The 27,920-nt window shown below is 34.4% G+C and overlaps 2 protein-coding genes across 7 annotated transcripts; one reads left to right on the top strand and one right to left on the bottom strand.

The window, feature by feature from the left end:
- Window positions 1-27,758, bottom strand: LOC131940268 (uncharacterized). 5 transcript variants are annotated; one of them, XM_059298907.1, is made up of 4 exons: window positions 27,613-27,758; window positions 23,545-23,728; window positions 826-891; window positions 1-393 (listed from the first exon to the last, which is right to left on the bottom strand). In XM_059298907.1, the coding sequence occupies exons 2-4, from the start codon at window positions 23,669-23,671 to the stop codon at window positions 101-103; spliced, it is 486 nt and encodes a 161-aa protein (XP_059154890.1). In that variant the 5' UTR covers window positions 23,672-23,728; window positions 27,613-27,758; the 3' UTR covers window positions 1-100. The 5 variants fall into 5 exon arrangements, 2 of the variants coding, with proteins under 2 accessions (XP_059154890.1, XP_059154891.1); XM_059298908.1 differs by having other exon boundaries at window positions 23,545-23,707; XR_009386537.1 differs by lacking the exon at window positions 23,545-23,728.
- Window positions 11,143-21,051, top strand: LOC131940267 (collagen alpha-2(IV) chain). Of its 2 annotated transcripts, none has more exons than XM_059298906.1 (9): window positions 11,143-11,283; window positions 13,129-13,242; window positions 13,997-14,050; window positions 14,418-14,468; window positions 17,471-17,533; window positions 17,689-17,733; window positions 18,812-18,985; window positions 19,807-20,093; window positions 20,538-21,051. In XM_059298906.1, the coding sequence occupies exons 1-9, from the start codon at window positions 11,187-11,189 to the stop codon at window positions 20,796-20,798; spliced, it is 1,146 nt and encodes a 381-aa protein (XP_059154889.1). In that variant the 5' UTR covers window positions 11,143-11,186; the 3' UTR covers window positions 20,799-21,051. The 2 variants fall into 2 exon arrangements, with proteins under 2 accessions (XP_059154889.1, XP_059154888.1); XM_059298905.1 differs by having other exon boundaries at window positions 13,111-13,242; window positions 20,538-21,050.
- Window positions 27,759-27,920: the final 162 nt, after the last annotated feature.

The raw sequence follows: 27,920 nt of genomic DNA, 5'->3' as shown, positions 1-27,920 counted from the left end.
TAGTATTCATCAGGATGTAACTTTTTTCATGCAAAGCTAGTGCCATTTTGATGTTAAGTCACCATGACAACACATGCTGTCAAATAAGATTTTTTGCCATTTATTTACTAAACGCTGCCCAGCTGACTTTAGCTGACCAGATGTGAGTGGCATCCCAGGTTTCTACAGTCACCTTAAAACTGGTGACTGTCACCTCACCTAGTGTCACCTTGTACCTGGTGTTAGCGGTGTTGTCCATGTCCAAATTGAGCAGGGATAGCACGACGGTCGGAGGTGTACAGCCGTAGGAGCTAGCGAACTGAACAGTTTGGACACTTCTCCTATATATGCCATCCTTCGTGTAAGTGTCGGAGTTTCCAAAATCGAGCAAGCCGTTTTCAATATGTGTGCACGCTTTATACACAGACAATGAAAAAAAGAAAATACATAAGCTTTTGAAGGTGAGTATAATTTACATAAAAACAAAATCATGATTAAATCGTTACATGTAAACTATCACGATATTATCGCTTTTATATTATTTCATTTCACTATATAGTCGCTGTTATATAGTTTACAATTAAAATGTTCGTTACAATGTAACCATATTAAATACTGTACAACAACATAACGAAACTTACATCCACATAACGTATTTTAAATAACAACATCACTTAAATGTACATCCACATAACGTAGTTTAAACAACATCACACAATGTACATCCACGTAACGTAGTTTAAATAACAACATCACTAAATGTACATCCAGATAACGTAGTTTAAACAACATCACAAAATGTACATCCACATAACGTAGTTTAAATAACAACATCACTAAACTTACATTCACATGCCGACATCGCTGAGATGAAACTCAAGACGAAAAGTGCTTGAATCCCGAACATTTTTTCTGTTAAAAAACAAGTAAATTAGTTTTATTTTACGTTTTTTTAATACAGTTAATACAGTCAACAGATATTATGGCACAATTTGGAGATCATCTTGACTGAGATAAAATAAATGTTCGAGATCCTATCTTTGACAGGAGAAATATTAAACATGAACAAATCAGCCAAATGTCAACACAAAGTAATACAAGTTTTATCTTAAAATTGTTATATTTGTTTAATAATAATAACAAAAGCTGATTCTGAATGTGCTCTTATTGTTTTCATTCAAATTTAAACAATGTTTTATAATTGCTTTTTACTAATATCTTAACGAATTTTAAAATAATATATAGACGTTTGTATTACATTCAGGAATACAAAAACTTGATCGAACAATGCGAGCTAAAAAGTTGCTTTGCGGGTGAGTGTAGAGCTTGATATTTCTAACTTGAAGGACACAAATTAGGTACATTGTTTTGGATTCGCAAGATGTCCTTAATTTCAGCCAGCCCTGATGGGTAACTTAATGATATTAGGAAAGGTAAGACACAAGGCTAACGAAAATATATCGTATATCGAATTCATAGAAACAGATGAACTCTACTTTATCGGCCCCATGGCCCGCAGGTTCGAAAAGATAACCTGTTCCTTGTTTTTGTATTGCAGTTACTAAAATATAAACTTAACAAATAAAATGTATTGAACACAATAATTTTCTATAAATAACATACCCGCTTAAGATCTCGTTCTGCGCAAAGAAGAGCATCCAGCCACAGAAATTACCTGACATTTTATATGTTTCAGTCATGCTAATTATGGTCGTTGTTATCTCAGAATAATTTGCTAAAGATGTTCCATCGCAATAAAATGTCAGTATCTGTTTTGAAAATCTTTTTGTTCAACAGTGTCCTACCTAATTTTGTATGCAGTTTTGTTTTGTGTAGCTGTGTTGAAAACAAGTGCCCCCGCTGAGTGGGAGGATAAAATGTCCAAAATGTGTGGGTGCCAGTAGATTTCTAAGCTGTCTAAAAGTATCGCTCGGCTGCGTGCTCAGTGGACCCCCATGCTTTCATCAATGGAAATTTGTCTCATGTGTTGATTAGATTTAATTATTTTAAGGTTGCTGGTGCTAAACGTGACCTGAGAGAGGGAGAGAGGGAGTTTGCGAGAGAAAGCGAGAGCGAGGGAGGGAGAGTGTGTGGGAGAAAGAGAGTGTGAGATGGACCAAGAGAAAAGAGAGTGAGGAAGAGTGATAGAGAGTTGATTGATTGATATAGCGAGAGTTAAAAAGGTCGAGGGAGTGGATGGGAGTAAGAGCAGGAGATATATATAGAGAGATAATGTAAAAAAGAGAGTTCACAAGAGAGCATATGTGAAAAAGTGTTAGCGTGAGAGAAATTAGGGGTAGGTAGTGGCGTAAAGGATCAGCTGGGGGGGGGGGGGAGGGGGGGGTCGTGGACATTAAAAAACCTTCGGATTTATTTCCTTAAAACAAGCATATTTTTGCTAATTGCTAGGAGCTGATTGCAGTGAAATAAGTAGCACTTTTAATACTGTTTTTATAATTTTTGATTATCTCTTTCCAATTTAAAAAAAATTAAAATCGTATCACATTTCTCCACACACTATCGAGTTCACACACTTTTGTCCTGCTAGCTCAACATTTCAAGGGGTGGCTACCCTCACACACTCTCTCTCCGAACTTCCACATTTTCGTTATAGACATCTACGTCACATATGGGTTACTATGACAATAATAACTTTCAGCCAAAGCACAAATAAAAAAAAAACATAGTAGACCTCTTTGTCGTCATACCTAGCATCATGACCAGCAACATCAGCATCATTAACATTATCATCACCATCCTTATCATAACAATCATCGTTTGGAACTTAAACACCTGCTCCACACTTGAATTTTTCCGCCAGGTGTCGCGAGCTGTGAATTACCTTGATGTATCTGACGCAAGTTTTACATTGTCATCTCGCTTTTGTAGCTAGGATTTTTAACGTGAATTTTGTTGTGAGCTTGTCGCAAAATGACGCGTAACACAACCCCAAATGAAAATGTTGAAAGGATGATCATTGGTGAGAACGTAAGTTACAGATGTTAAGTAGAAGGAATAAAAGGACAAGACTTGTCTGAGGGAATTGTGCAGTAAAGCAGACCGAAACTCTTTTTAGCTGGATGGCCTTTTAGATGTATTAATGGGGGCCGCATTAAATGATGAAATTAATATATATCGAGTACAAATATTAATGTATCCATTCGTATACAATTCAAAAGTTGACGAAAATTGATACTATTAACGAATATTATCAATTTATAAATATCATGATACAGGAAAAAAGGTTAGATAATCACCGGCTGTTTTAAGCAGCAGGTGTTGCATATTATTATCTCCCTTGATGAACAACGTCATCTGTTTAATAACATAGTAAACCGTCTATGAAGGGATTATATTTTACATGAAATATCTTTAAAAGATAATGACAAAAATACGGATAAGAAAAGCCAAGTGTAGAATAATTTTCATGTGTATCTAATATAAGCCACATAAAGACTATAGTAACCTTTCTTATCCATAGTCTATCGCACTGTTTAAAACAAAATTATGCAGCATAGCGCTCACATGATAGCCCAGGGCGCCAAATCGAACCGTGCAGGGGCGCCGGCGGACGCGCTTGTGTCAATTTAGTGAACAAAATTATAATACTCCAAGCTTATCCGTAAATGGAAAGAAATAAACATATAGGATTTGTAGGACCTGGCTTATTAAATGTTATTGATTTTAAAAAATAATTAGTGAACAGTATGTCCAGTGTATAGAATAAATAAAAGGCGGTATTAAAAATACCAACGACATTGCACTCAATCAATCCCCGCTTATTATGTAATTATTTTTTTTCTTAACACCAAAACAAAGTAATAAAAAGTAAATTCTTTCTTCCCCCGATTTAATGATATTTTAAAGGGAAGTAACTGTGTAGTCAATACATTTCAGACACAATTTTAGAAATTTTATAAACGTTGATACACTTTTTAAAAATTTTATGTAATGTTCATAATTGAAAATTATTATTCTAAGTATACAAAATGAAAATTGTTTTTAAAGACTTTAAATAGTAATTTTTTTACTCATAAATTTAGACCATGAGAACTATAATAATCAAACACTTAAATCCATCCAAGTATCCACGACAAACATTTTACAAACATTTTACAAACACTTTACAAACAGAATTGAACTTTATATTTTATATATATATATATAAATATATATATATATATATATATATATATATATATATATATATATATATATATATATATATATATACATATACATATATATATATATATATATATATATATATATATATATATATATATATATATATTAATAGATAAAGCAAAGTGTCGGGTGCCCGTAAGGGCACCTCCCGGCACCGCATATATATATATATGTGTGTATATATATATATATATATATATATATATATATATATATATATATATATATATATAAATATATATACAAATTGATAAACGATCCCCTTAATATTTTGTAAGGTCGCAGACCGATCCTGGAGTGTAACAAAAAACATTTATCCCGTTGGGAAAACCCCTTAGCTTTGTCCAGATGCCGTATTTCCTTATATAAACAATAACGTCATTTGGTATTTGTACAGGAGAGGTAACTTTTTAAAGTAATAATTTTTAAATAATGATTTTACTATTTTAAAGAAAAACAAAAATCGCACAGTATAGCATTCGTTTAAGTAATAATTCGTTATGAATTAAGTTACGTATTGTACTTAAATTGTAAACATTAAATGCCAAAGTAAATTTAATTTAATGTGTGATTTATACTATTGAGGAAGGAAGCCCTGAGCACTCTACATAGCAGCCAATCACCAACTAATTAATAATTCGAATTCTCAAATATTATTTAAAACCTAAGCGAAGCTAGGCAATATATATATATATATATATATATATATATATATATATATATATATATATATATATATATATATATATAAATAAAGAAATATTTATATATATATATATATATATATATATATATATATATATATATATATATATATATATATATATATATATATATATATATATATATATTACGGGGGGGGGGATGACACCATTAAGTGCCGCACCGGATGACGCCCGACCTCGCTACGCCACTTCTCACTGCCTTAACCCTTTATCTACTGACGGTACTTATAAGTACCACTTTAATTAAGTGCCTGTTATTTTTTATTTAATACGAATTTTAAAAATTATTGATGCAATTAATAGTATTATCTCCCCTAAGTCGCCGGTAGTTGGAGGGATCGATGTTTTTTTTTAAATTTTGGTGTGGCACCAATTTCATTGTCTTGCTATTTCGGCAGTTCACAATTGTTCTGTAACGTTCTCACACACGTTCCTGATCTCCCTTTGTTTTACCTTATTCTTGAAGTTTTCATCCCCAAATATTTTTTATTGGCATCTCCAATAGTCAGGCAAACGCGTTTAACTTCGAGTTATACAATTTTAATCAAATTTGTCTATGTATTAGATCGATGTTTACAAATGGACTTATAAGTACCGTCAGGGCACACGGTCATTTTTTAAGGATTTTTAGGAAAAGTCAGATTTTCGATTTGGCGTGACATAAATATTGTTTTGATAATTAATTATCGAAATGTACTTAAAAAAATGATATTTACACATTTATAAGAAGGTTAGCATATGGTTTACCTAAGAAATATTATAATTACATGTTGATTTCTAGTAGTAAAAGAATAACAAGAATAAAGGTCGCAGTTGCAGGCTCGTTTACTGGGTTTATTATACTTTTGTATACCAAAGCCTAGTTCTAGTAGTAAGATTTAATTTGTTAGTTATATTTACTGCAACAAACTGTCTTGCCTACAATAACTAGTATTTACGTAATGTATACCTGTAGACTAGTAATAGTCCATACTTCTGCATATAGTATAGATCTATATGGTAAATTTTAATCCGTAAACAGGAAACAGTAGGCCACTTCGGCTATCCTAAACACTTTGAGCTCACTTCTATTTATGAACTTTACACTGTAGTGTACACTTGTCATAACATTCTAGTAGGCTACAATTATACTAGTATTACTAGTAGTTGTGTACTGAATGACTAGGCTTTTGTTTGTTTATGCGGCTCATTGTAAGTAATAGCTATTGGAAGCTTCCAGCAAAAGCATGTTCAGTCCGGCAACCGTTGCTAGACCAGAATGACCACAGACAAGAATGAGGGAGCATGACATGTCGGCAACGTTTGCTGTGTTTGAGGTCTAAGATGTGTTCCGACAGAAAATCCAATAAAAATCGTACTCAAAATATACTTTTGTGCTGTATTTATGTGTGAAAATTACAAAAAATGACTGTTATAATGATTGCCATGTTATTAGTTAATAAATTGTATCGTTTGTTCCTGTTTTGTAAAAAAAAAAATTTTTTGGAAAATATTTCCTACATTCCTGACGGTACTTATAAGTACCAATATCTGTTTGGGCCATTAAAAATGTATGAAACGAAATTTCCTTCGACATATGCTTTAAATGTGCCAAAAGCAATATGATAACACATAGTATAAGAAAAAATTTCATTCAGAACCTAATTCCGTAAATAAAGGGTTAATACTTTACAGTGTCTTATCCAGTCTGCATTCGTTTTTAAAAGTAGATAAGAATGAAAATGTCATATCAATAAATTGGGTTATCATCAGATAACAAATTATTTTTTATGTATCTATTCAGAAATATTTCGAAAAAATATAAAAGGGATATAACTATGTAAAAATTAAATTAGTTATTGCATCAAACTTTTTAAAAGCTAATTCCTTTAACATTTTTTACTCTTGCTAATAATATATTCAAAATTAAACTTAAAAAAGTCTGCAGTAAACATGTATGTAAACGATTCAAGAAAATTATTTTTATTTCTTGCGAATGCAGCCAAAAAAAAAAACAAAAAAAACAAAGGGTATTTCCAAACTTAGCTTAGTTTATTGACTTACTGCTGAGAAAACATATACACACGCACACTTTTGTTTTTTAAAAAGTAAATACTTTGTATTTAAATACGCTATTTTATTTTCTATATTTATACACGCTTATGCCTACAAATTGTTACACGCACTCATGCTGAGCAGTTATTTATACAACTAAATTGTTTAGTTTTCCTTCTCTTCTTTTATTTAAATGTTTAAAAAAAAAAACCTCTTAAGTTAGCACTCAGAAGGCAAGTTATGTTGTAAAATTTGCTGGTTACTCGCTCAGCACTTCAGATCCCTAGCCATCAGCACATCAAGTGAAGTGTGTTGACTTACCGTGTCGTGAAGACTGGGGCTCAGAGGCGTAGCAAGGGGGGGGGGGACACATGTCACCGGGCTCCGACTTTAGGGGGGGGCGCCAAATTGAAAGTTTGAGGGGGTGGGTGCAAATGAAAAGTTCGAGGGGGGTGCAAATCAAAAGATTGAGGGGGTGGGGTGCAAATGAAAAGTGTGAGGGGGGGGGGTGCAAATCGAAAGTTTGTCCCCGGACGCCGGGAAGGGTCGCTACGCCTCTGCTGGGGCTAAACATGGTCGATGTTAAAATCTGTTTATAACACCATGTGATATGCATATTTATAACTCAAATACAATTATCTAATCGAAAACAAAGCGGACAATACAAGGATAGCTTAACGTATCTAACGTAGGTTTAGGGTTAAAGTCAACTAAGGGGAATGTGGGGGGCGGTGAGGGGTAGATTAAGATCGATATGGACGTGTAGACATTAAAAAATGATGAACAAGTTGCAAGCTATACCATTGCATACAGAATGTTTACATTTAAAAGGTCGTGTTGTCTTTGAAAGAACTTAGCAGAACTTGTGATTCAATCTTGTACTTAGTTTCTGTAAGCAAACGATGTATAAATTAATTTTATAAAAAAATGAACTAAATAAACTTTTTTGCGAAATATTAAAATTGTGTAACGAAAATAAATATTCACATTAGACAATCAATACGAATTTGAAATCACTAGCTCGTTTTGGCAGAATCGTGAACCTCAATATTAAAATTATGAATACAATATTTTACCAATCTCGAATTTATGTTTAAAAATGCTGTTTAACAAAGATAGCATTAACCTAGTACATAGAAGCATTAATAAGAAACACAAGATACATTCACGCTCAAAAGTTCATTTGTAAGTTCTCCTTTTATTTAACCTCTTATTATTTAGTATCAGTAACTGTATCTAAGCTGCATATGTAAATATAAAAATAAAATACTTAAAAAAAAACTTTTTAAAAAACCACGTTTTTCTTGTGGACTAAAAAGTAGAAAATAACTATTTACATACATTTGATGACAAAAAACGTGGGTACGTTCACCATCAAATTTCCCGACCCATCTGCCCGACCCACGTTTTTTGTCATCAAATGTATGTAAATAGTTATTTTCTACTTTTTAGTCCACAAGAAAAACGTGGTTTTTTAAAAAGTTTTTTTTAAGTATTTTATTTTCTCCTTTTTAGTCCGTTGCTACACATGAAAAACGTGGTTTTTAAAAAGTTTTTTATATAGTTTATTTTCTACTTTATCTAATCACTTGATTAAGTATGACTTGACTAAGTGTTTTTAAATACACGGACTAAAAAAATCTTGAGCGACCGATACGCTTTAAACAGAGAAAGGGTGTAATTTACGTTGCTGGCGTGGAGATCTACTCACGAATCACGTGATCAAATCTCCCATAAACAAACAAATAAACGCGAAGCTGAGTTAAGGAAAAACGTGTTTATGTGTATTTTAGCATGCCCAGCGTACCAACCGTGTCACCATTAACAATGTGTTACCGTGTCCGTTCTCCTTTTTAGTCCGTTGCTACACATGAAAAACGTGGTTTTTAAAAAAGTGTTTATAAATACACGGACTAAAAAAATCTTGAGCGACCAGGATTCGAACCTGGGTTGTCGCGGCCACAACGCGAAGTACTAACCACTATACGATCACGGCCAGCGCGCTCACATCGATTGGGGCCGAAGTAACTGTGTCAATAGGCCTCAAGTCTTGTCGGTATCTTTAGAAATCATGTCCTCAATTTTATGGTCCTTGGGGCGTAATTAAATTAAGCTAATTACGGTCACTAATTGCTAGTTTTTATGATTGCATCTGAAATTGTTAGGCGAAAGTAGCATGCATGCCAAATTTCAGGTCTCTAGAGCAATCAGAAGTGGGCTAATTTTCGATGTCAATTTTAACAACAAACAAACAAATCCACAAACGCGAAGCTGAGTTAAGAAAAACGTGTTAAAAAAACATTGAAGCAGGGTTCAGTTTTCATAATATCTAGACCGTAAAGTGGATATGTCATAACAAATCTAATATATAAAGCTCAATTCTGTATGTAAAAAATAATATGTTTGTCGTGGACATTCTTGGATGGATTTAAGTGTTAGATTATTATCGTGCTCACAGTCTAAATTTATGAGTTAAAAAATTAATACTGAAAGTGTTGGGAAATAATTTTCATTTTTCTAACTGACAGTAATAATTGTCGGCATGTTCATTAAACATAATTTTAAAAAATATCATCTTTTACAAAAATTCTAATTATGTCTGAAAATTATTTATATTTAGTCCTTTAGCACTTACTTCCCTTTGATAAATTAGGAAAACACAATTCCTTCCCTTTATAAAACATTGCATTAGTGGAAAAGAATTTACTTTTTATTAATTTGTTTTGGTGTTGGGAAAAAAATAATTACATAATTAGCGGGGATTGATCAAGTGCAAATGTTGTAGGTATTTTACGGATAAGCTTGGAGTATTTTAATTGTTCATTTGGTTTGGTTTGGCAACTACGTTCGTTTAAGTGAGTGCAAAAGACTATGAATAAGTTGGGGTACTATAGTCGTTTATTAAGCTGAAACAGGCGATTCTGCCCCGGGCTAGACTGTGAGCACTTTTCGTTTATGTTCGCGTTTGTATTTTCATTGTGTTTAGGTTGGGTTTGCGTTAGTGGTTGCGTTTTGATTTGGTTCGTTTTTGTTCTTTCTTTTTTCGTTTTCGTTTGTGTATTTTTTTCTTTGGGTTTGTGTTTGTATTTGTGGTTGGTTTTGCGTTTGGATTTGGTTTGTTTTCGTTTGCTTTTTCGTCTGTTTTTTTCTTTGTGTTCGTATTGGTGTTTGTGGTTGTGGTTGGGTTTGTTGTTAGGTTTTTGTTTTTGTTTGCTTTTTTGTTTGTTTTTTCTTTGTGTTTGTATTGGTGTTTGTGGTTGTGTTTGTTGTTAGGTTTTTGTTTTCGTTTGTATTTGTAATTGTGTTAGCGTTATGTTTGCGTTTTGTTGTTTTGGTTTTGGTTGGTTGTGGTTTGGGTGGGCAATGCCGGGTATTACACACAGGTAATGGTCTTTAACAGAAAGGTTTTTCACAGAAGCCAGAGCAGGGCCTGGCCGGGACGGCTAGTAGAAAATAAAACCACGAGCGCGAGTTTAAAACGAGCGTGTATGTAGCAGCTCAGTTAACTTTGATAACAAGCTTCCTGACATGATTGACTTTATAGAAAAATACTATAAATAAGACATAAAATTGTGTTTTAAGATATCCTCCCTCTTTTCAACAAATACACATTCAAACACGCTCTCGCGAACACATGCACACTTTATATAGTATTTATTTCAGGCGTGTATCTGTGTATGTAGTGAAGGGGGGGGGGGGGTAGTGCTCATTGCTTCATAAAACTTCCACCGCCTTCAAAGCCCTGGTAGAAATAAAAATAAAAGTGTGCTTCATTCGAATTTTCTCGCGGTGTCGGTATAGGTCACTGAGACTATGTTCAGCAGTGGCGTATTGAGGTCGGGTGTCACCTGGCGCGGCACTTAATGGTGTCACCCCCCCCCCCCCCCAGAGGCGCAGCGACCCTTCCTGGGGCCCGGGGACAAATTTTCAATTTTCGATTTGCAACCCCCTTCCTCTACAACCTTGTAAAGATTTGTAACATTTGCTCTGAAAAGACTTTTTAACACTCGAATTTATCTCTTAATTAAGTGGAAATATCATTTTACTCTATATATTTTGCTATTTTTTGGCTTGGTGCACCCCCCCCCCCCCCACTAAATGGTGTCACCCGGTGCGGTCCGCACCCTCCGCCCCTCCCCCTCTCGCTACTTCACTGCTGTTCAGCCATACATTTCTGGAGAGTGGTTGTTTTTTAATGTTACTACTTCACTGTACTAGTGTGTTGGGTACACGTCATATCACATTTAACGCTTAGAGAGAATGCAACTCTACAGCATAAACATAATAGGCCTACTGTTTGGGCCGATTTTGTGGCTTTTAGTGTTTAGCAGCGTGAAATGTACTAGTAGCACAAGCGGTGAGTTGCATTGATTTATTTTGCGTTTAAACTGTTAACATTACAAGTAGTTTGGTTATATTTAACTATATTATAGGTCTGACGGGAATCTGAGAAAATGAGGATAGGTATGTTGGTGACAACACTATCCCTCAATATGCCGAGATCACTCAAACAGGTAACTCTACTTCACCTGCACCATGCACCGTAATGAATGAAAGCTGTAGTTACTTACAACTACTACCTACTAACACCAGACATTCAATTCTAAATTACGTCATTTATTTAATACGAATCGACTATTTAATACTGTTGAAATAATTGACTTACTAAAAAATAACATTTAAAAAAAATATAAACAATGTTCTTGACTTCTTTTATTTGTAACTTTGGAAGTAAATTAATATCCGCTGACTAGTATCTAACAAAATGCACACAAAAAAAGTCGCGAGTGTACGGTTAACTATTCGCTATTTGCGAGGATAAAGAAAGCGCTAGAGCTATGAGTAGAGAAAAGAACTTGAAAGGTACAACAAACCGCCGAGATATCTTGACGTCAATAATGTCTCATTTCGGATGGGCGCAATTATCTTTAGCAAAGCCTTACTCAAGGGAGATAATTTAAAGTAAATAAGTTTATTATTAAATTTCTTATAAATACACAAACAATTCAACATACTTAAAACTGAAAATACTTATGATACAGTTTTTTAAATGATTTGTAGGATACATGAGAGTACATGAGAGTACAAGATAGTAGTACTACTAATGTAAAAAAAATATACATTTTAAATTGAAAAATGTGCAATAGATTATGGCCTCTTAAACAACGCCACAAGAAGCATCGAAATTCGTCTTCATATCTAGCGACCCATTAAACTTTTGGGTCCACTTATAGATCAACCCCCCCCCCCCTCTACTGCCCCCGTTCCGCCACAGCACAGTTTCGAGATCCAATCGAGCTCCTATTATTCCAATGTGTGAAATTCATACGTGCCATCTACACGGCTCTCAAAGGGGAGCAACAAGCCACAGAAGTCGTTACAATTTAAAAGTTTGCTTACCTTTTACTAAACACTTTGTGCAGTGTTTTTTAATGTTTGCTGAGGGGCGTGGGATAGTGACTAAAATAAAAATAATCCAACCGCAGCTACAGTATTTTTAGCGCAATTTCCATACTGGACAATTGCGATTATTAACTCGTTATTTCTGGATGGATGTGCGCAGCTTTAAGTCGTATCTCCTCCTCAACGAAGCAATATCGAGGACTAGTTCAAAAGCAAATATGTTAAGCAAGTTCCGAGAATGATTGTGGGCCAAAATAATTCCCGGAATTCCTTCCTCGATTTCCAAAAAACCTCGAAAAAATGCAGTTTTTGGCCCATATCTCAGCAACCAGACCACTTAGCGACTTGAAACATTTACCAATCGATTCCTGCAATAATTTAGAACAATATTGCCGAAGAAAGTTTTCATAAATATACTTTCGTTCGGTAACCAAAAATTAATTAAGGAAATTGCGCTTAAATTGTCACTAGACCTTTTATTAACTTGTTTTAGAAAACAAACATGAAGGCAAAAACGAAGTAGACATTAAATTTTAAGCTAAAAAAAGTTACTATGATCGACCCCAATAGGGCTGGTAAGTAGGTCTACAACGAGTTCTACGGCTCAATAAAACCTGAATGAGCCATAGAACTGTTTATTGACCTACTTATGTCAATTCTGCCCCTCTATCGGTGACGGATTACGAGGCAGACTGAGAGGGCAGTATTGAATTTTTAAAAATCTGGTAATCATCATTAAATAGAATTATATTACCACAAAAGTTAAACTTCTTTTTTACAGATATTGTTGAGCGCAAAGGTGAGCGCGGATACGCTGGACCACTAGATCAAGTATCAGATGATATTCCTGGCTTATCTGGGTGTGGCGGCATTGGGGATACAGCTGGTGCTAGGTGTGTGAAGGGCGAGCCAGGTATACATCTTGATCAAATAATCGCAACCTGTAAATACAATTTGGGGGTCTTTCGCTTCCTTTAATCTGTTTAATAATATTCTGTTGAAGACTTTGCCTGGGATGGATGGTGTCATCCGTCTATAGTTAGAGCATCAAAGACCTCTTTTTTTTTGGAAGTTTTATGAGTAGTACCTCCTTCCACTTCTCTGGTATTTGTTCATTTATCCAGATTTTCTTAAAGAGTGTGTATAGTAGTGTGGTGCTAGTTTCTATACCTGCTGTCTTTGCTTCTGTCGATATACAATCTATTCCTGAAGACTTCTAATTTTTCAGCTGCTAAATAGTTTTCTGTACCTCTGCTTTTGAAGGTGGGTTGCAGTCTATAGGGAGATCACTTTCAGCTTATAGTATATCTTGCGTGCACTCTAGTGTTGGTCTATTCAGTAGTTCTTCTTACTGTACTTCCCAGATATTTTCTTTATTGTATTGAACAGGTACCAAATATTCCCGTGGTACAATGCTCCTGCTTCACTTGCCAGCAGTTCTAAATAACTCCGTTTGTCTTTCCTTATGCAATTCGTGACACTTTTGTTTGTTTTAGTGAATTATTCCAGTGCTTTTGTTATGGCAGCCCGTTACGACTATTGTTTAATGTTGCAGTTTTTGTTAGTATCTTAATTGAAATATTATAATCTAGGTAACATCGTTTAATGGAGTTATGTAGCCTATATGTTAAAATTTCGTATTATTCGAGTATTTGATTGATTACCAGGTTTACATGGCGCACCTGGCTTACCTGGCATCGTTGGCGCAAAGGGAGAGCCAGGTAAACATCCTTATCAAATATTCAGAGTTTTATATACATTATTTTATGCTTATTGCAGAGGCGTAGCGACCCTTCCCGGCGCCCGGGGACATACTTTTAATTTGGCGCCCCCTTGGGAGCAAATTTTCGATTTGCACCCCCCCCCTCGAACTTTTAATTTGCACCCCCCCCCCTCAAACTTTCAATTTGGCGCCCCCCTAAGGTCGGCGCCCGGGGACATATGTCCCCCCCCCGCCCCCCCCCCCTCGCTACGCTACTGGCTTATTGTAAAATGTTTGCTAGAATACATAATGTGATAATTATTAGATTTCAGACTTAGTCTTCAACAAATTTAGATCATGTTATTATATATCTGTTTGTTCAATAGGTAGGCCTACGAAAGGTGACAAAGGAGAACCAGGAAGAGAAGGAATTCCAGGTATGCATGTTTAACGAATAATCAAAACCTATAAATACATTCCTTTATGGTTATTGTAGCATGTGTGCTCGAATAATTATATTGAGATAATTATCAGCTTTCTACTCAACCCTTTGAATCCCGGGCATAATTTCTCCCATTTCCTGAGCTCCCAGGCCGAAACCAATTTTCACTTATCTGCTTCTAACTTTGCATTTAACTTTTGAACATTTTGAGATAATCAAGCCAAATTTGATATCAACGCTCAGTATCAAACACCAATTCACTTTGATTCCGATTTTTTTTTTACTTTTACAAATCCCAGATTTTTTTGACGATATTTACCTCCCCCCTCCCCTCCGTCACACGTTGTCACAAAAAGTCAGACCCCCACCCCTTAAATGACGTCACACTTCAGCCTAAAACCCCCCTCAAAATTGCTGTTAAATCTTTCTTAAAGCTTAGATATTTTTCCAAAATACTGTCAGAGCTCTGTCAACATAGAGTATTTTGAAAAATTCCTATTACAGTTTATTCAAACCGTTTTCTAAAACGCAAAATAACTGCTAAAAGTCTAACATTGCTTTTTCATAATACAAAAAGTTGACGCAATACAATCTGAACCACCACCCTCCCCCTCATCACACATCATCACAAAATTACGGACCCCCTCCCCCCTACGAGTGTGACGTCATTTATGGACGACCCCTTACCCTCGAATATTTTGCTTAAGTTTTTCACCTAGATATATGTAAAGCTACCGGGGGGGGGGGACTATTGTTCAGACTCGCAGAGAACAACAAATTGATCGAAAGTTAAATCTCCTTACAAGAGCTATATCGATAACAATTTCCGACGTAGTAACCTTTTGTGAACTCTGAATGTCGTACACCGACCAAAGGAGACGCTTAAAAAGTTTTTTACTCGGAAAACCCCGAAAACCTCTAGAAAAAAAAGAGGAAGAAAGTATTTTTTTATATAAACACTAGCATCATACCGGTGCATCGCCACTGTTGGAAATTTAATTAACGAGCTGACCCGAGACGTAGCATACGCCGCTATCTAGTTGTTTTATTTTCTACTTATCAACAATTCATAATTTGTAAATTCGACATACCCAACCCTATATCTTCACCCCCAACCCCCCACCCCCCCCCCCCACACACACACACACCCCGACCTTAACCCACACCCCTCTTCACCCTGCCAAGTAAAAGAAACCGTTTACAGACGACAATGAAAATATTAGGCAGAACCTATTATCTCCCCTTGTTTTAAAATCGTTTAAAAACTAAGTTTCTGTCCCTAATTCTATTAGTAATAGTCGTCACTTATTTAAACTGGCTCTACTATTGTAAACATTCGGGGTGAAACATAGATCACCTAAAAGTTGGGGGATGAGGGTGGTGGCTAAGCTGCATGGTGTCTAGTATGGTCCCCATGAAGAGAAATATATCAATAGATACTTTTTTGGAGTACATAAAAGATAGGCATAAAAGAAATCTATCTAAAGAGCACACGTGATAGGTCACAAATATCCACTTTTTGACATTTTGCGAGTAAGCGTCATTTTCGAGTAGTACTAGTTGTTATGATGCATGTTCGACTAGGGAAATTCTAGCGCATGAATGCTGGTGCGAAGCGATAATATTGAACGAGTGAAAGTGTGACGCGGTACGCAAGAAAGTGACGTTTTAGTGTGAGTTCGTTGTTGCCGGGGAAGAAGTTGGAATTAGTCTTGTTCGTGGTATGTTAGGGTTAGGTTGTCCAGTCTTAGTATCGTTTGTTCAAACTATCCGATGTCTATTTCTATAGTGTAATAAATGGAATTAGTAAACAATGTCATTCTGTAAAATCATTTGTAAGTGTTGACGTCGTCCTGTCTCAAGATGCACTGTTGCATGGCTAGACATAATGAAGTGGTAGTAGTACTGAAATATAATATTGGATCAAGTAGTTCTACCCTCTCACTGCATAACTGTGGTACACATATAGAACCCAGTTATAACACTAGTGCTTATCTGAAATAAAGATATAAAAGCAAAAACCAAGCTCAATACCGCAATATTTAATTTGTTAAAAACGTGACACAATAAAATACGACGAAGTCGGCAAACACTAAATTTCATTTTCTTGAAAGTGAAAATTTTTGACAACTGTGGTTTAGCCCCTGTGGTATTAATCTAAATTTTAATCATTAAACATTAGTTTGAACTGTACACATTAAAATGAGAATCTTGGAGCAAATGTGATACAATATATCTCACAATCAGTTGCTTAAAGCTAAAAACACGAACCACACACGGTACTAAGCCAAGCCACACACTATCGCTTCCTTCATTCTGTTTAATTATATTCACTTGAAGACTTTGCCTGGGATGGATGGTGCAATACCTCAATAGTTAGAGCATGAACAAAGGTCGCCTTTCTTTGGAAGTTTAATGAGTACTCCCTCCTTCCACTCCTCTGGTATTTGTTCATTTTTCCGAATTTTTTGAAGAGTTTGTGTAGTAGTATCGTGCTAGTTTCTATATCTGCTGTCAGTGCTTCTGCCGGGGTACCATCAATTCCTGAATACTTCCAATTTTTCAGCTGCTAAATAGTTTTCTGTATCTCTGCTTTTAAAAGTGGGTTGCGGTCTATAGGGAGATCACTTTTAGCTTATTAGATATCTTGCGTGCTTTCTGGTGTCGGTCTATTCAGTAGTTCTTACTGTACTTCCCAGATATCTTCTTTATTGTATTGAACAGGTACAAAATATTCCCGTGGTACAATGCTCCTGCTTCACTTGCCAGCAGTTCTAAATAACTCCGTTTGTCTTTTCTTATGCAATTCGTGACACTTTTGTTTGTTTTAGTGAATTATTCCAGTGCTTTTAGTATAGCAGCCCGTGTGCGACTGTTGTTTAATGTTGCATTTTTTTGAGTTTCTTAATAGAAATTGTGTGATCTAGTAAAGAGCGATTAATGGAGTTATGTATATGTTAAAATGTCGTATTATTCGAGTATTTGATTGATTACCAGGTGTTGATGGCTTTCCCGGCATACCTGGACGTAAAGGCACCGTCGGCGCAAAGGGAGAGCCAGGTAAAAATCCTTATCAAATAATCAAAATTTTAAATACATTATTTTATGCTTATTGTAAAATGTTTGTTAGATAACATAATGTAATAATTATTAGAAATCAGACTTAGTCTTCAACAAATTTAGATCTTGTCGTTATATTTCTGTTTGTTCAATAGGTACAAAAGGTGACAAAGGAGAACCAAGTTCAGAAGGAAGGCCAGGTATGCATGTTTAACGAATAATCAAAACCTATAAATACATTCCTTTATGTTTATTGTAGCATGTTTGCTCGAATAATTGTATTGAGATAATTATCAGCTTTTCTACTCAACCCTTTGGCATAATTTCTCCCATTTCCTGAGTTCCCAGGCCGAAACCAATTTTCACTTATCTGCTTCTAACTTTGCATATAATGTTTGAACATTTTGAGATAATCAAGCCAAATTTGATATGAACGCTCAGTATCAAACACCATTTCACTTTGATTCCAATTTTTTTTATTTTTACAAATCCCAGATTTTTTTGACGATATTTACCTCCCCCCTCCCCTCCGTCACACGTTGTCACAAACAAGTCAGACTCCCACCCCTTAAATGACGTCACACTTCATCCTAAAACCCCCCTCAAAATTGCTGTTAAATTTTTCTTAAAGCATAGATATTTTTCCAAAATCCTGTCAGAACTCTTTCAACATAGAGTATTTTGAAAAATTCCTATTACAGTTTATTCAAACCGTTTTCTAAAACGCAAAATAATTTATAAAAGTCTAACATTGCTTTTTTTATAATGAAAAAAAAAGTGACGTCACACCATCTGAACCACCACCCTCCTCATCATCACACATCATCACAAAATTACGGACCCCCCTCCCCCCTACGAGTGTGACGTCATTTATGGACGACCCTTTACCCTCTAATATTTTGCTTAATGTTTTCACCTAGATATATGCTAAGCTACCGGGGGAAACTGTTGTTCATATGCGCAGATAACAAATAATTGACTGAAAGTTAAATCTCCTTACATGAGCTAGTATATATCGAAAACAATTTCCGATGTAGTAACCTTTTGTGAACTCTGAAGGTCGTACACCGACCAAAGGGACGCTTCGTTGTGTGGAGCAATCGCGGTCTTGATAAAATACCCATCAACTTTTGTGTTGAATACACATGTTGAAGTCAATAAAGTTGAACCATCTAGCGATGGGCCAGCTATAGTTGACTAAAGAATATATTTGTTCAATATTCGACACTATTATTTAACAAGGGAAACAATCTAGGTAATTTAAGTTGTTGTCTCTAGGTCTACAAGGCTTCCCTGACCTTCCTGAAATTCCTCCACCTACCAGTTATTTATTGGTGTACCACAGTCAAAGTCCCGATGTTCCTCTCTGTGATGTTGGCCAGACAAAACTTTGGGAAGGTTACAGTTTGTTGTATATTGAAGCCAACGAGAAATCACACCATCAAGATTTAGGTAAGTGTTTTTATATAGAATATTTGTTGGAATAAGGTAATTACCACTTCCACAACCCATATTAATTTCCTTTAAAAATTTTGCTTTAAATGCTTTTTTTCTGTAGTTACGGGAATTTTTCTAAATGATATCACATAGGCAGAAGAAAAAAAGAAGCTTTTTAGATTACAAATGGTTAAATTTCGGTTAGTCGGATAAATCGTCTAAACAATGTACCATCATTTATAGACTATTTCTTAGGTATAACAATATTGTTAAAAAACAAATTAAAATTCTATTTTAATTTTAAACGCTGTTTTGTTATTTTTCTGCACGTCTAAATTATTTTACATTTCACGTAACAGTAGCGGTGGTTCCTTGTAAAAACATGGTTAAGCTTTCAATAACGTGAAACAAGAAAAAAACAACTTAAAACATTTATAAAAAAAAGTCAATACGTTAACAATCCTATATTCTTAGACTAGTGATTTTGTTTTCTAAAACTGAGTTATTAAAATGTAAACAATGCCTGCGCTACATTTCTTGGGTCATATTTGTCAGTGCAGGGTTTGCCCACACTACTGCCCAGCACGCCCCAGTGCTTGACTATTCGTTAATCACACTCAGTAAAAAGTGAGTTAGAACACACTTCGGCGAGCGCCCAAGTGTCAAGGACGTAGCATGATGTATATATATATATATATATATATATATATATATATATATATATATATATATATATATATATATATATATATATATATAATGTCGAAGAAGAGATTAAATTATTCTTTTAAAATAGTTCCAACAGAAATGTTACTCAACCATTAAATTCCTTTCAGGTAACGCTGGATCCTGTTTGCAGAGATTCAGCACAGTGCCATTTGTATCATGCACTATAAAAGGTGTTTGCTATCGTGCATCAAGGAATCATCGGTCCTACTGGTTGTCAACAAATAAAACAATACCAATGAAACCAGTAGCTGCAACAGAGATCCTGCCTTACATCAGTCGATGTGTTGTGTGTAGTGCTACAACTAATGTTATTGCTATTCACAGTCAGACATCGGCAATACCTGATTGTCCTAGCGGATGGTCAAACCTTTGGAATGGTTACTCATTTGCCATGGTAAAGCTAGTTTTTTCATAGTAAACAAATTGGTTGTATAGTAAGTTGACTTAATCAAATGAGGTAAAAAAAACTCGGATCGTAAAAATACAAGTGTAAACTGAATTTTTCATGTTAGCAACATTTAAATGCATTTAATTAAACTTATTCCAAATATTTTTTATATAAACATTAAATTTAAATTACTGTTAATATTTAAAATAAGCTTTTAAGAATCATTTAAATGCACTTACCGATACGGATTCTCTAAAGCAAAATTAAAGTAAAATTACGAAAAACTATTAAAATTACTAAATAAAAACCAACTTTTAAACTGCAATTTCTGAAAAAATGTTAATTATTGTTTAAAAAATATTAGTACATTTTCTAAAAATCTTTGAAGGTATTTAAAAAGCTACATTAAACTGCAATTACTAAAGCAATTTCTTATAACAATTTTCTTAGAACACCGCAGTAGGTTCAAGTGCAAGTGGGCAATCCTTTTCAAGCTCTGGAAGTTGTTTGAAAGAGTTCCATACGACTTCATTCATTGAGTGTAACGGTGCTCGAGGTACTTGCCATTATTTTCCCAACAAACGCAGTTACTGGCTTTCTACTGTACACGCCAGCGAGCAATTTCAAAAGCCAGCCTTCCAGACCTCGAAAGCAGGCAGCTTGCAGGAACTCGTTAGTCGATGCACCGTTTGTTCATTGAAAACTAAATAGACCGGGAATGATGTCCCCTAAACTTTCTCGAATATTCAAATATAAAAGAACAGGGGATAGTAACTCAGAATATAGACATGATTTTCAATCCATTTTAAATACTTAAACTTAAAAATAAATCATAAAAAAGTTTTAGTAACAAGCTTTTATGTAATAATGCACTAAAAAGTAGAAAATAAATTATACACTACTATTTAAATAACTATAAAGAAAAGCGTGGGTCTCTTTAGTATCTATTGGATAACTTTACTAATATTTAGAAAGAGACCAACGCTTTTCTTTATAGTTATATATAGTAATGCAAAATTATTTTCTCCTTTTTAGTGACTTATTACATAAAACGTTTGAAAAGTTTGTTATTAAAACGTTTTTTCTGTATTTTTTTCAGTACTTTACATGTTTTATTTACAATAGTTATAAGACTAAAAACTTTTGAAAAAGATTGCAAACTATGTTTTTCCGACTCAGGGAGGAGTAAAATGTCGAGGTTTGAAAATTTCGATTTTGTTTTTGAACGATTACACAACTTTCTCTATACTTTGTATATACGAGAAAGTAAAAATCTTTTGTTACACGCTGACTTAGGTCTCTCTAGTCAAACTACAATGTTGAAATTTATTACGAAATTAAAAGAAAAAGGTAGAACTTTTATTATAATATATTTATAAAGAATTATTTTTTAAAAAGTTTGATTATTATGTCAGAGAGATTTAATAGTATTTCGTAGATAAATTTTAATTTATTTTTAACAAATCCAATCAATATAATATGATCAACTATAATCTAAATACTATATACTGAATTCTTTTTTAGTATTTACCGTACTGCTCCTTGATATAAAAAAAACACTGTTTTCAAAATAGTTATAACGTCATTTAGTAAAAATTATTGAATATTTATAGCGCTAAATTATAAAAAATACGTCTTGAACATGTAAGATTTGATGAAATCAGTATTCAGCACAAGCAGATTTATAAAAAAAATGTTTTATTCTTTGTTTTGGCTGCAAGTTATTTGCTCATGTTCAAGACTTTTTTAAAAATTAGAAAAGTGTATACTCATATTAAAAAATCTGCATAAAACGATTTGGTTAGATGTTACTTCATTGACTTGTATGTTTATAGTGTGGTGTAATGTGCTTGTTGTATTGCGCTATTTTGCAGTGAGTTGTGTTTGATTGCAATTTACTGTTGTGTTGTGTTGGAATGTGTTGCTTAGGCTGTGCTAAGCTGTGCTTTGATGCGTTTTTTTACGTTTGTATCATATTGTATCGTATCGTATCGTATCGTATCGTATCGTATCGTATCGTATCGTATCGTATCGTATCGTATCGTATCGTATCGTATCGTATCGTATCGTATCGTATCGTATCGTATCGTATCGTATCGTATCGTATCGTATCGTATCGTATCGTATCGTATCGTATCGTATCGTATCGTATCGTATCGTATCGTATCGTATCGTATCGTATCGTATCGTATCGTATCGTATCGTATCGTATCGTATCGTATCGTATCGTATCGTATCGTATCGTATCGTATCGTATCGTATCGTATCGTATCGTATCGTATCGTATCGTATCGTATCGCATCGCATCGCATCGCATCGCATCGCATCGTATTGTATTGTATTGTATTGTATTGTATTGTATTGTATTGTATTGTATTGTATTGTATTGTATTGTATTGTATTGTATTGTATTGTATTGTATTGTATTGTATTGTATTGTATCGTATCGTATCGTATAGCATCCAATCCACACCTTTTTAGTGCAGTAAAATAAAATAAAATAAATTGTTAAAACAGCTTTCTCTAATAATGACCTTACAATTTACCATACCAAACCGTCTATTCTCTATCACTATAAACCGGGGAGAATAGGTTAATATACATTCCAGTCAAGATACTAGGGCAGCTAGCTAACACAACGCAGACAACGTTTGTTTATATTTTTAAAGTAATTGAAAAATATGATAAAAAGTAGTTAAATGAAATCGCAATGTGTCTTTAAATATCTTTTCATATCCAAGTATATTCACATGGCTACACTCACACAAAAACACACGCAAAAGCACTGGCGCGCGCGTGTGTTTATATCTATTAACAGTTTATGTCAGCTTCGTCATCTCATTAACACTCACTCCCAACCCTTGATATGTTTACCCTATATTTATATGTAAACTACTATGTGTCTTTATGATTTTACAATCGTGACACTTGTTCGATGAAAATAAATTTTATTTAAAAAAAAACCCATTGTCGTGCTGCTAATGGAAGTAGTTAATTGTTGTCTTTCTTGGTCAGAGGTCAGGACAACACAATGTACAGAGTGTAGTAGTGGAGGATAAGAGGCGCTCTATGTTCGTAAAGTGGTCGTAGTTTAAGTAGTTACACGTTATAGATATGCACGACAGGCGAGGCAACTCAGATTTTATTTTTGTAATTTTTCTATTAGAGTTATCATTTAAAATCAGTATAGTTTATATATATACATATATATATGTATATACATATATATATATATATATATATATATATATATATATATATATATATATATATATACATATATATATACATATATATACATATATATACATATATAAATATACATATATATATATATATATATATATATATATATATATATATATATATATATATATATATATATATATATATATATATATATATATATATATATATATATATATATATATTTATATATATGTATGAACACATTTACCTCTTTTGCATGTTGGTGTATGAGATGGGGTCCATTTACCATGTTTATGGCAATAAATAGAATTCTTTCCGACCATTTCGTAGTTAAGCAAGCATTCAAATGTACATTTACTGTAAAAAGTTTGCATCAGTACAACTGGCAATTCCGTTTTCAATAACAGTTTCTGAAGAATAGTATTCGTATCCTATAGGGAATGAAAAAAAATACGGAAAAAAAGAAGGGTAAAAGAGGGTAATTAGAATAAAGAAAGACAGTATTGAAGGAATGGAAAGGAATGGAAAGGAATGGAAAGGAATGGAAAGGAATGGAAAGGAATGGAAAGGAATGGAAAGGAATGGAAAGGAATGGAAAGGAATGGAAAGGAATGGAAAGGAATGGAAAGGAATGGAAAGGAATGGAAAGGAATGGAAAGGAATGGAAAGGAATGGAAAGGAATGGAAAGGAATGGAAAGGAATGGAAAGGAATGGAAAGGAATGGAAAGGAATGGAAAGGAATGGAAAGGAATGGAAAGGAATGGAAAGGAATGGAAAGGAATGGAAAGGAATGGAAAGGAATGGAAAGGAATGGAAAGGAATGGAAAGGAATGGAAAGGAATGGAAAGGAATGGAAAGGAATGGAAAGGAATGGAAAGGAATGGAAAGGAATGGAAAGGAATGGAAAGGAATGGAAAGGAATGGAAAGGAATGGAAAGGAATGGAAAGGAATGGAAAGGAATGGAAAGGAATGGAAAGGAATGGAAAGGAATGGAAAGGAATGGAAAGGAATGGAAAGGAATGGAAAGGAATGGAAAGGAATGGAAAGGAATGGAAAGGAATGGAAAGGAATGGAAAGGAATGGAAAGGAATGGAAAGGAATGGAAAGGAATGGAAAGGAATGGAAAGGAATGGAAAGGAATGGAAAGGAATGGAAAGGAATGGAAAGGAATGGAAAGGAATGGAAAGGAATGGAAAGGAATGGAAAGGAATGGAAAGGAATGGAAAGGAATGGAAAGGAATGGAAAGGAATGGAAAGGAATGGAAAGGAATGGAAAGGAATGGAAAGGAATGGAAAGGAATGGAAAGGAATGGAAAGGAATGGAAAGGAATGGAAAGGAATGGAAAGGAATGGAAAGGAATGGAAAGGAATGGAAAGGAATGGAAAGGAATGGAAAGGAATGGAAAGGAATGGAAAGGAATGGAAAGGAATGGAAAGGAATGGAAAGGAATGGAAAGGAATGGAAAGGAATGGAAAGGAATGGAAAGGAATGGAAAGGAATGGAAAGGAATGGAAAGGAATGGAAAGGAATGGAAAGGAATGGAAAGGAATGGAAAGGAATGGAAAGGAATGGAAAGGAATGGAAAGGAATGGAAAGGAATGGAAAGGAATGGAAAGGAATGGAAAGGAATGGAAAGGAATGGAAAGGAATGGAAAGGAATGGAAAGGAATGGAAAGGAATGGAAAGGAATGGAAAGGAATGGAAAGGAATGGAAAGGAATGGAAAGGAATGGAAAGGAATGGAAAGGAATGGAAAGGAATGGAAAGGAATGGAAAGGAATGGAAAGGAATGGAAAGGAATGGAAAGGAATGGAAAGGAATGGAAAGGAATGGAAAGGAATGGAAAGGAATGGAAAGGAATGGAAAGGAATGGAAAGGAATGGAAAGGAATGGAAAGGAATGGAAAGGAATGGAAAGGAATGGAAAGGAATGGAAAGGAATGGAAAGGAATGGAAAGGAATGGAAAGGAATGGAAGAATGGAAAGGGAATGGAAAGAATGGAAAGGAATGAGATGGTAAAGGATGGAAAGGAATGGAAGGAAATGGGAAAGGAATTGGAAGGAATGGAAAGGATATGGAAAGGAGATGGAAAGGAATGGAAAGGAATGGGATATGAATGGAAAGGAATGGGGAAGGAGGAGTACGCAACCTACAATTACTTATCAATTTGAAGTCTCATCCAGAGGGAAAGGAAAGGAATGGAAAGGAATGGAAAGGAATGGAAAGGAATGGAAAGGAATGGAAAGGAATGGAAAGGAATGGAAAGGAATGGAAAGGAATGGAAAGGAATGGAAGGAGGGAGGGACCTTCATATAACGCTACAATTACTTATGCAATTTGGAGTCTCATCCAGAGACCACCTTCAATCATTACAATAGTTATAGTAATATTGTTTGTATGTATTTTGATCATAAAAGGTAAAGTCACATGAGATTGCGTGTTTATTTCCGTTGTTGCATTCCCAATATCCGAAGACATAGTTGTCCAAACTAGAGCAACCTTGTAATATATAAGTTAGAAAGTAAATTGTAAACATAAAATAAGCTGATTTAAATTTTCTTTTTGAAAAACGAGAAATAAATTAAATATCTCGTGATTTAAATACGGCACAATTTAATTTAAAAATAATATTCTTTTCTAGACTTGGAGATCCCCCATACATAAACGTGCACTTTAATTAAATACTTAATTTGTAAATCGTTTATGCTTTATTAAGAATTATGAACTATTTTATGGAATTTAAACACTCTAAGAAGAGTTTACGGTGCACACTGTATTATCATATATTAAATATAGTGTATTCTGTCTGTCTGTCTGTCTGTCTGTCTGTCTGTCTGTCTGTCTGTCTGTCTGTCTGTCTGTCTGTCTGTCTGTCTGTCTGTCTGTCTGTCTGTCTGTCTGTCTGTCTGTCTGTCTGTCTGTAACACTTTCTTTAACATCTAACGTTTCTTCTAATTAGACAGTAAGTTATCAATGTTGATGTTGTGTAGGTTGACCAATGGCTTTGGGCTGCTCCTTTTGTAGGTTAATTAAGTTGGTTCTACCATGATTTGATTACTTGTTATTATTAATTAGCTATTTCAATTGTATTTTGTTACACCTTTTGTCTTATTTAATCATGTTGGCCTTACATGTATGCTTTACAAATTAATGTTATATATATATATATATATATATATATATATATATATATATATATATATATATATATATATATATATATATATATATACATACAGAGGCGTAACAAGGGGGGGGGGGGGGCGGGGGGTGCGGACCGCACCGGGTGACACTATTTAGGGGGGTGACACCAAGGCAAAAAATAGCAAAAAATATAGAGAAAAACTTGAGGGGGGTGGGTGTAAATCGAAAGTTTGATGGGGGGATGCAAATCGAATGTTTGAGGGGGGTGCAAATCGAATATTTGAAAGTTTGTCACCGGTAAGGGTCGCTACACCTCTGAGGGGTGACACCATTAAGTGTCGCAACGGGTGAGACCCGACCTAGCTACGCCACTGTATATATATATATATATATATATATATATATATATATATATATATATATATATATATATATATATATATATATATATATATATATATATATGTATACTCTTTCGCCTGTCGAAGTTGTAAAACTGAATATAGTAGTACCAATTACCTGCATTGTCGGAAACACGATTAACGGATGCCAAGAGCCAACATAGCCGCTGTGAAACTCTGGGTGCCAAATCGTTTATTGGCAAATATCCCACCATCCTTGGAGCAGGCCAAATCAAATTTTAATTATTTTGTTCACAGAAACCTTCTCGGGAGTGTTCTAATCAACTCTTTAAAGTTTTATAGCACGTGGATGAATTTCATTTTTTTAAATATACCGTATAAAGAGATGAATCGCACCCTACCGGATCACCTTTCTCTGTAGCGTTCTTACCAACTCTAAATTTGATGTCGATCGGATGAACGGTGTAGAACCGCAATCGAGTTTTATTTTTATATACCGTAAATAGAGAAAAAAAAAATCTTGCCCTGTCGAATTTTTTTTTTCGCAGAACCCTACTCAGTAGTATTCTCAACAACTTCTTAAAGTTTCATGGCGGTTCTGATGAAAAATGTAGTAATTTATAAAAGATAGACACACCGACGAACAGACACACAGATACACACACATACATTGCACACACAAAAATTGCATAAATATTTTAATTTTAACATGAAGTGAATTGAGCTCCTACTGACAGAAAACCATTTTTAACAGAAATAAAATGACAAGGGTTTGGCATTATGTTTAAAATTTTAAAGTCCAAATACCTGATCCTTTAAAAATTACTCTCTTTGACCGCAGAGTGTTAAAGTATATTTGTATTGGAGTTCTGTCATCTGATAAAAAGAAGCAGGTCACGATTTTATTATATCCCTTGTGTAAACAATAATCATGCCTAGCAGAGAGCTTTGTTTTGACTGTTTAAAAGAGGAACCTTGTGTAAACAATAATCATGCCTAGCAGAGAGCTTTGTTTTGACTGTTTAAAAGAGGAAATTACGGAAATACTTATGACAACGGACAATTTCAGCCATTCGCAGATTGTGGAAGGGGCGGAGCAATGACAATACGATGAC

Source organism: Physella acuta, unplaced genomic scaffold, assembly GCF_028476545.2.
Source record: "Physella acuta isolate Inbredline_101_S28 unplaced genomic scaffold, ASM2847654v3 ptg000314l, whole genome shotgun sequence".
Classification (NCBI taxonomy): domain Eukaryota; kingdom Metazoa; phylum Mollusca; class Gastropoda; family Physidae; genus Physella; species Physella acuta.
The sequence above is the reverse complement of the archived record's forward strand: the minus strand, read 5'-3'. Positions and strand labels throughout refer to the sequence as shown.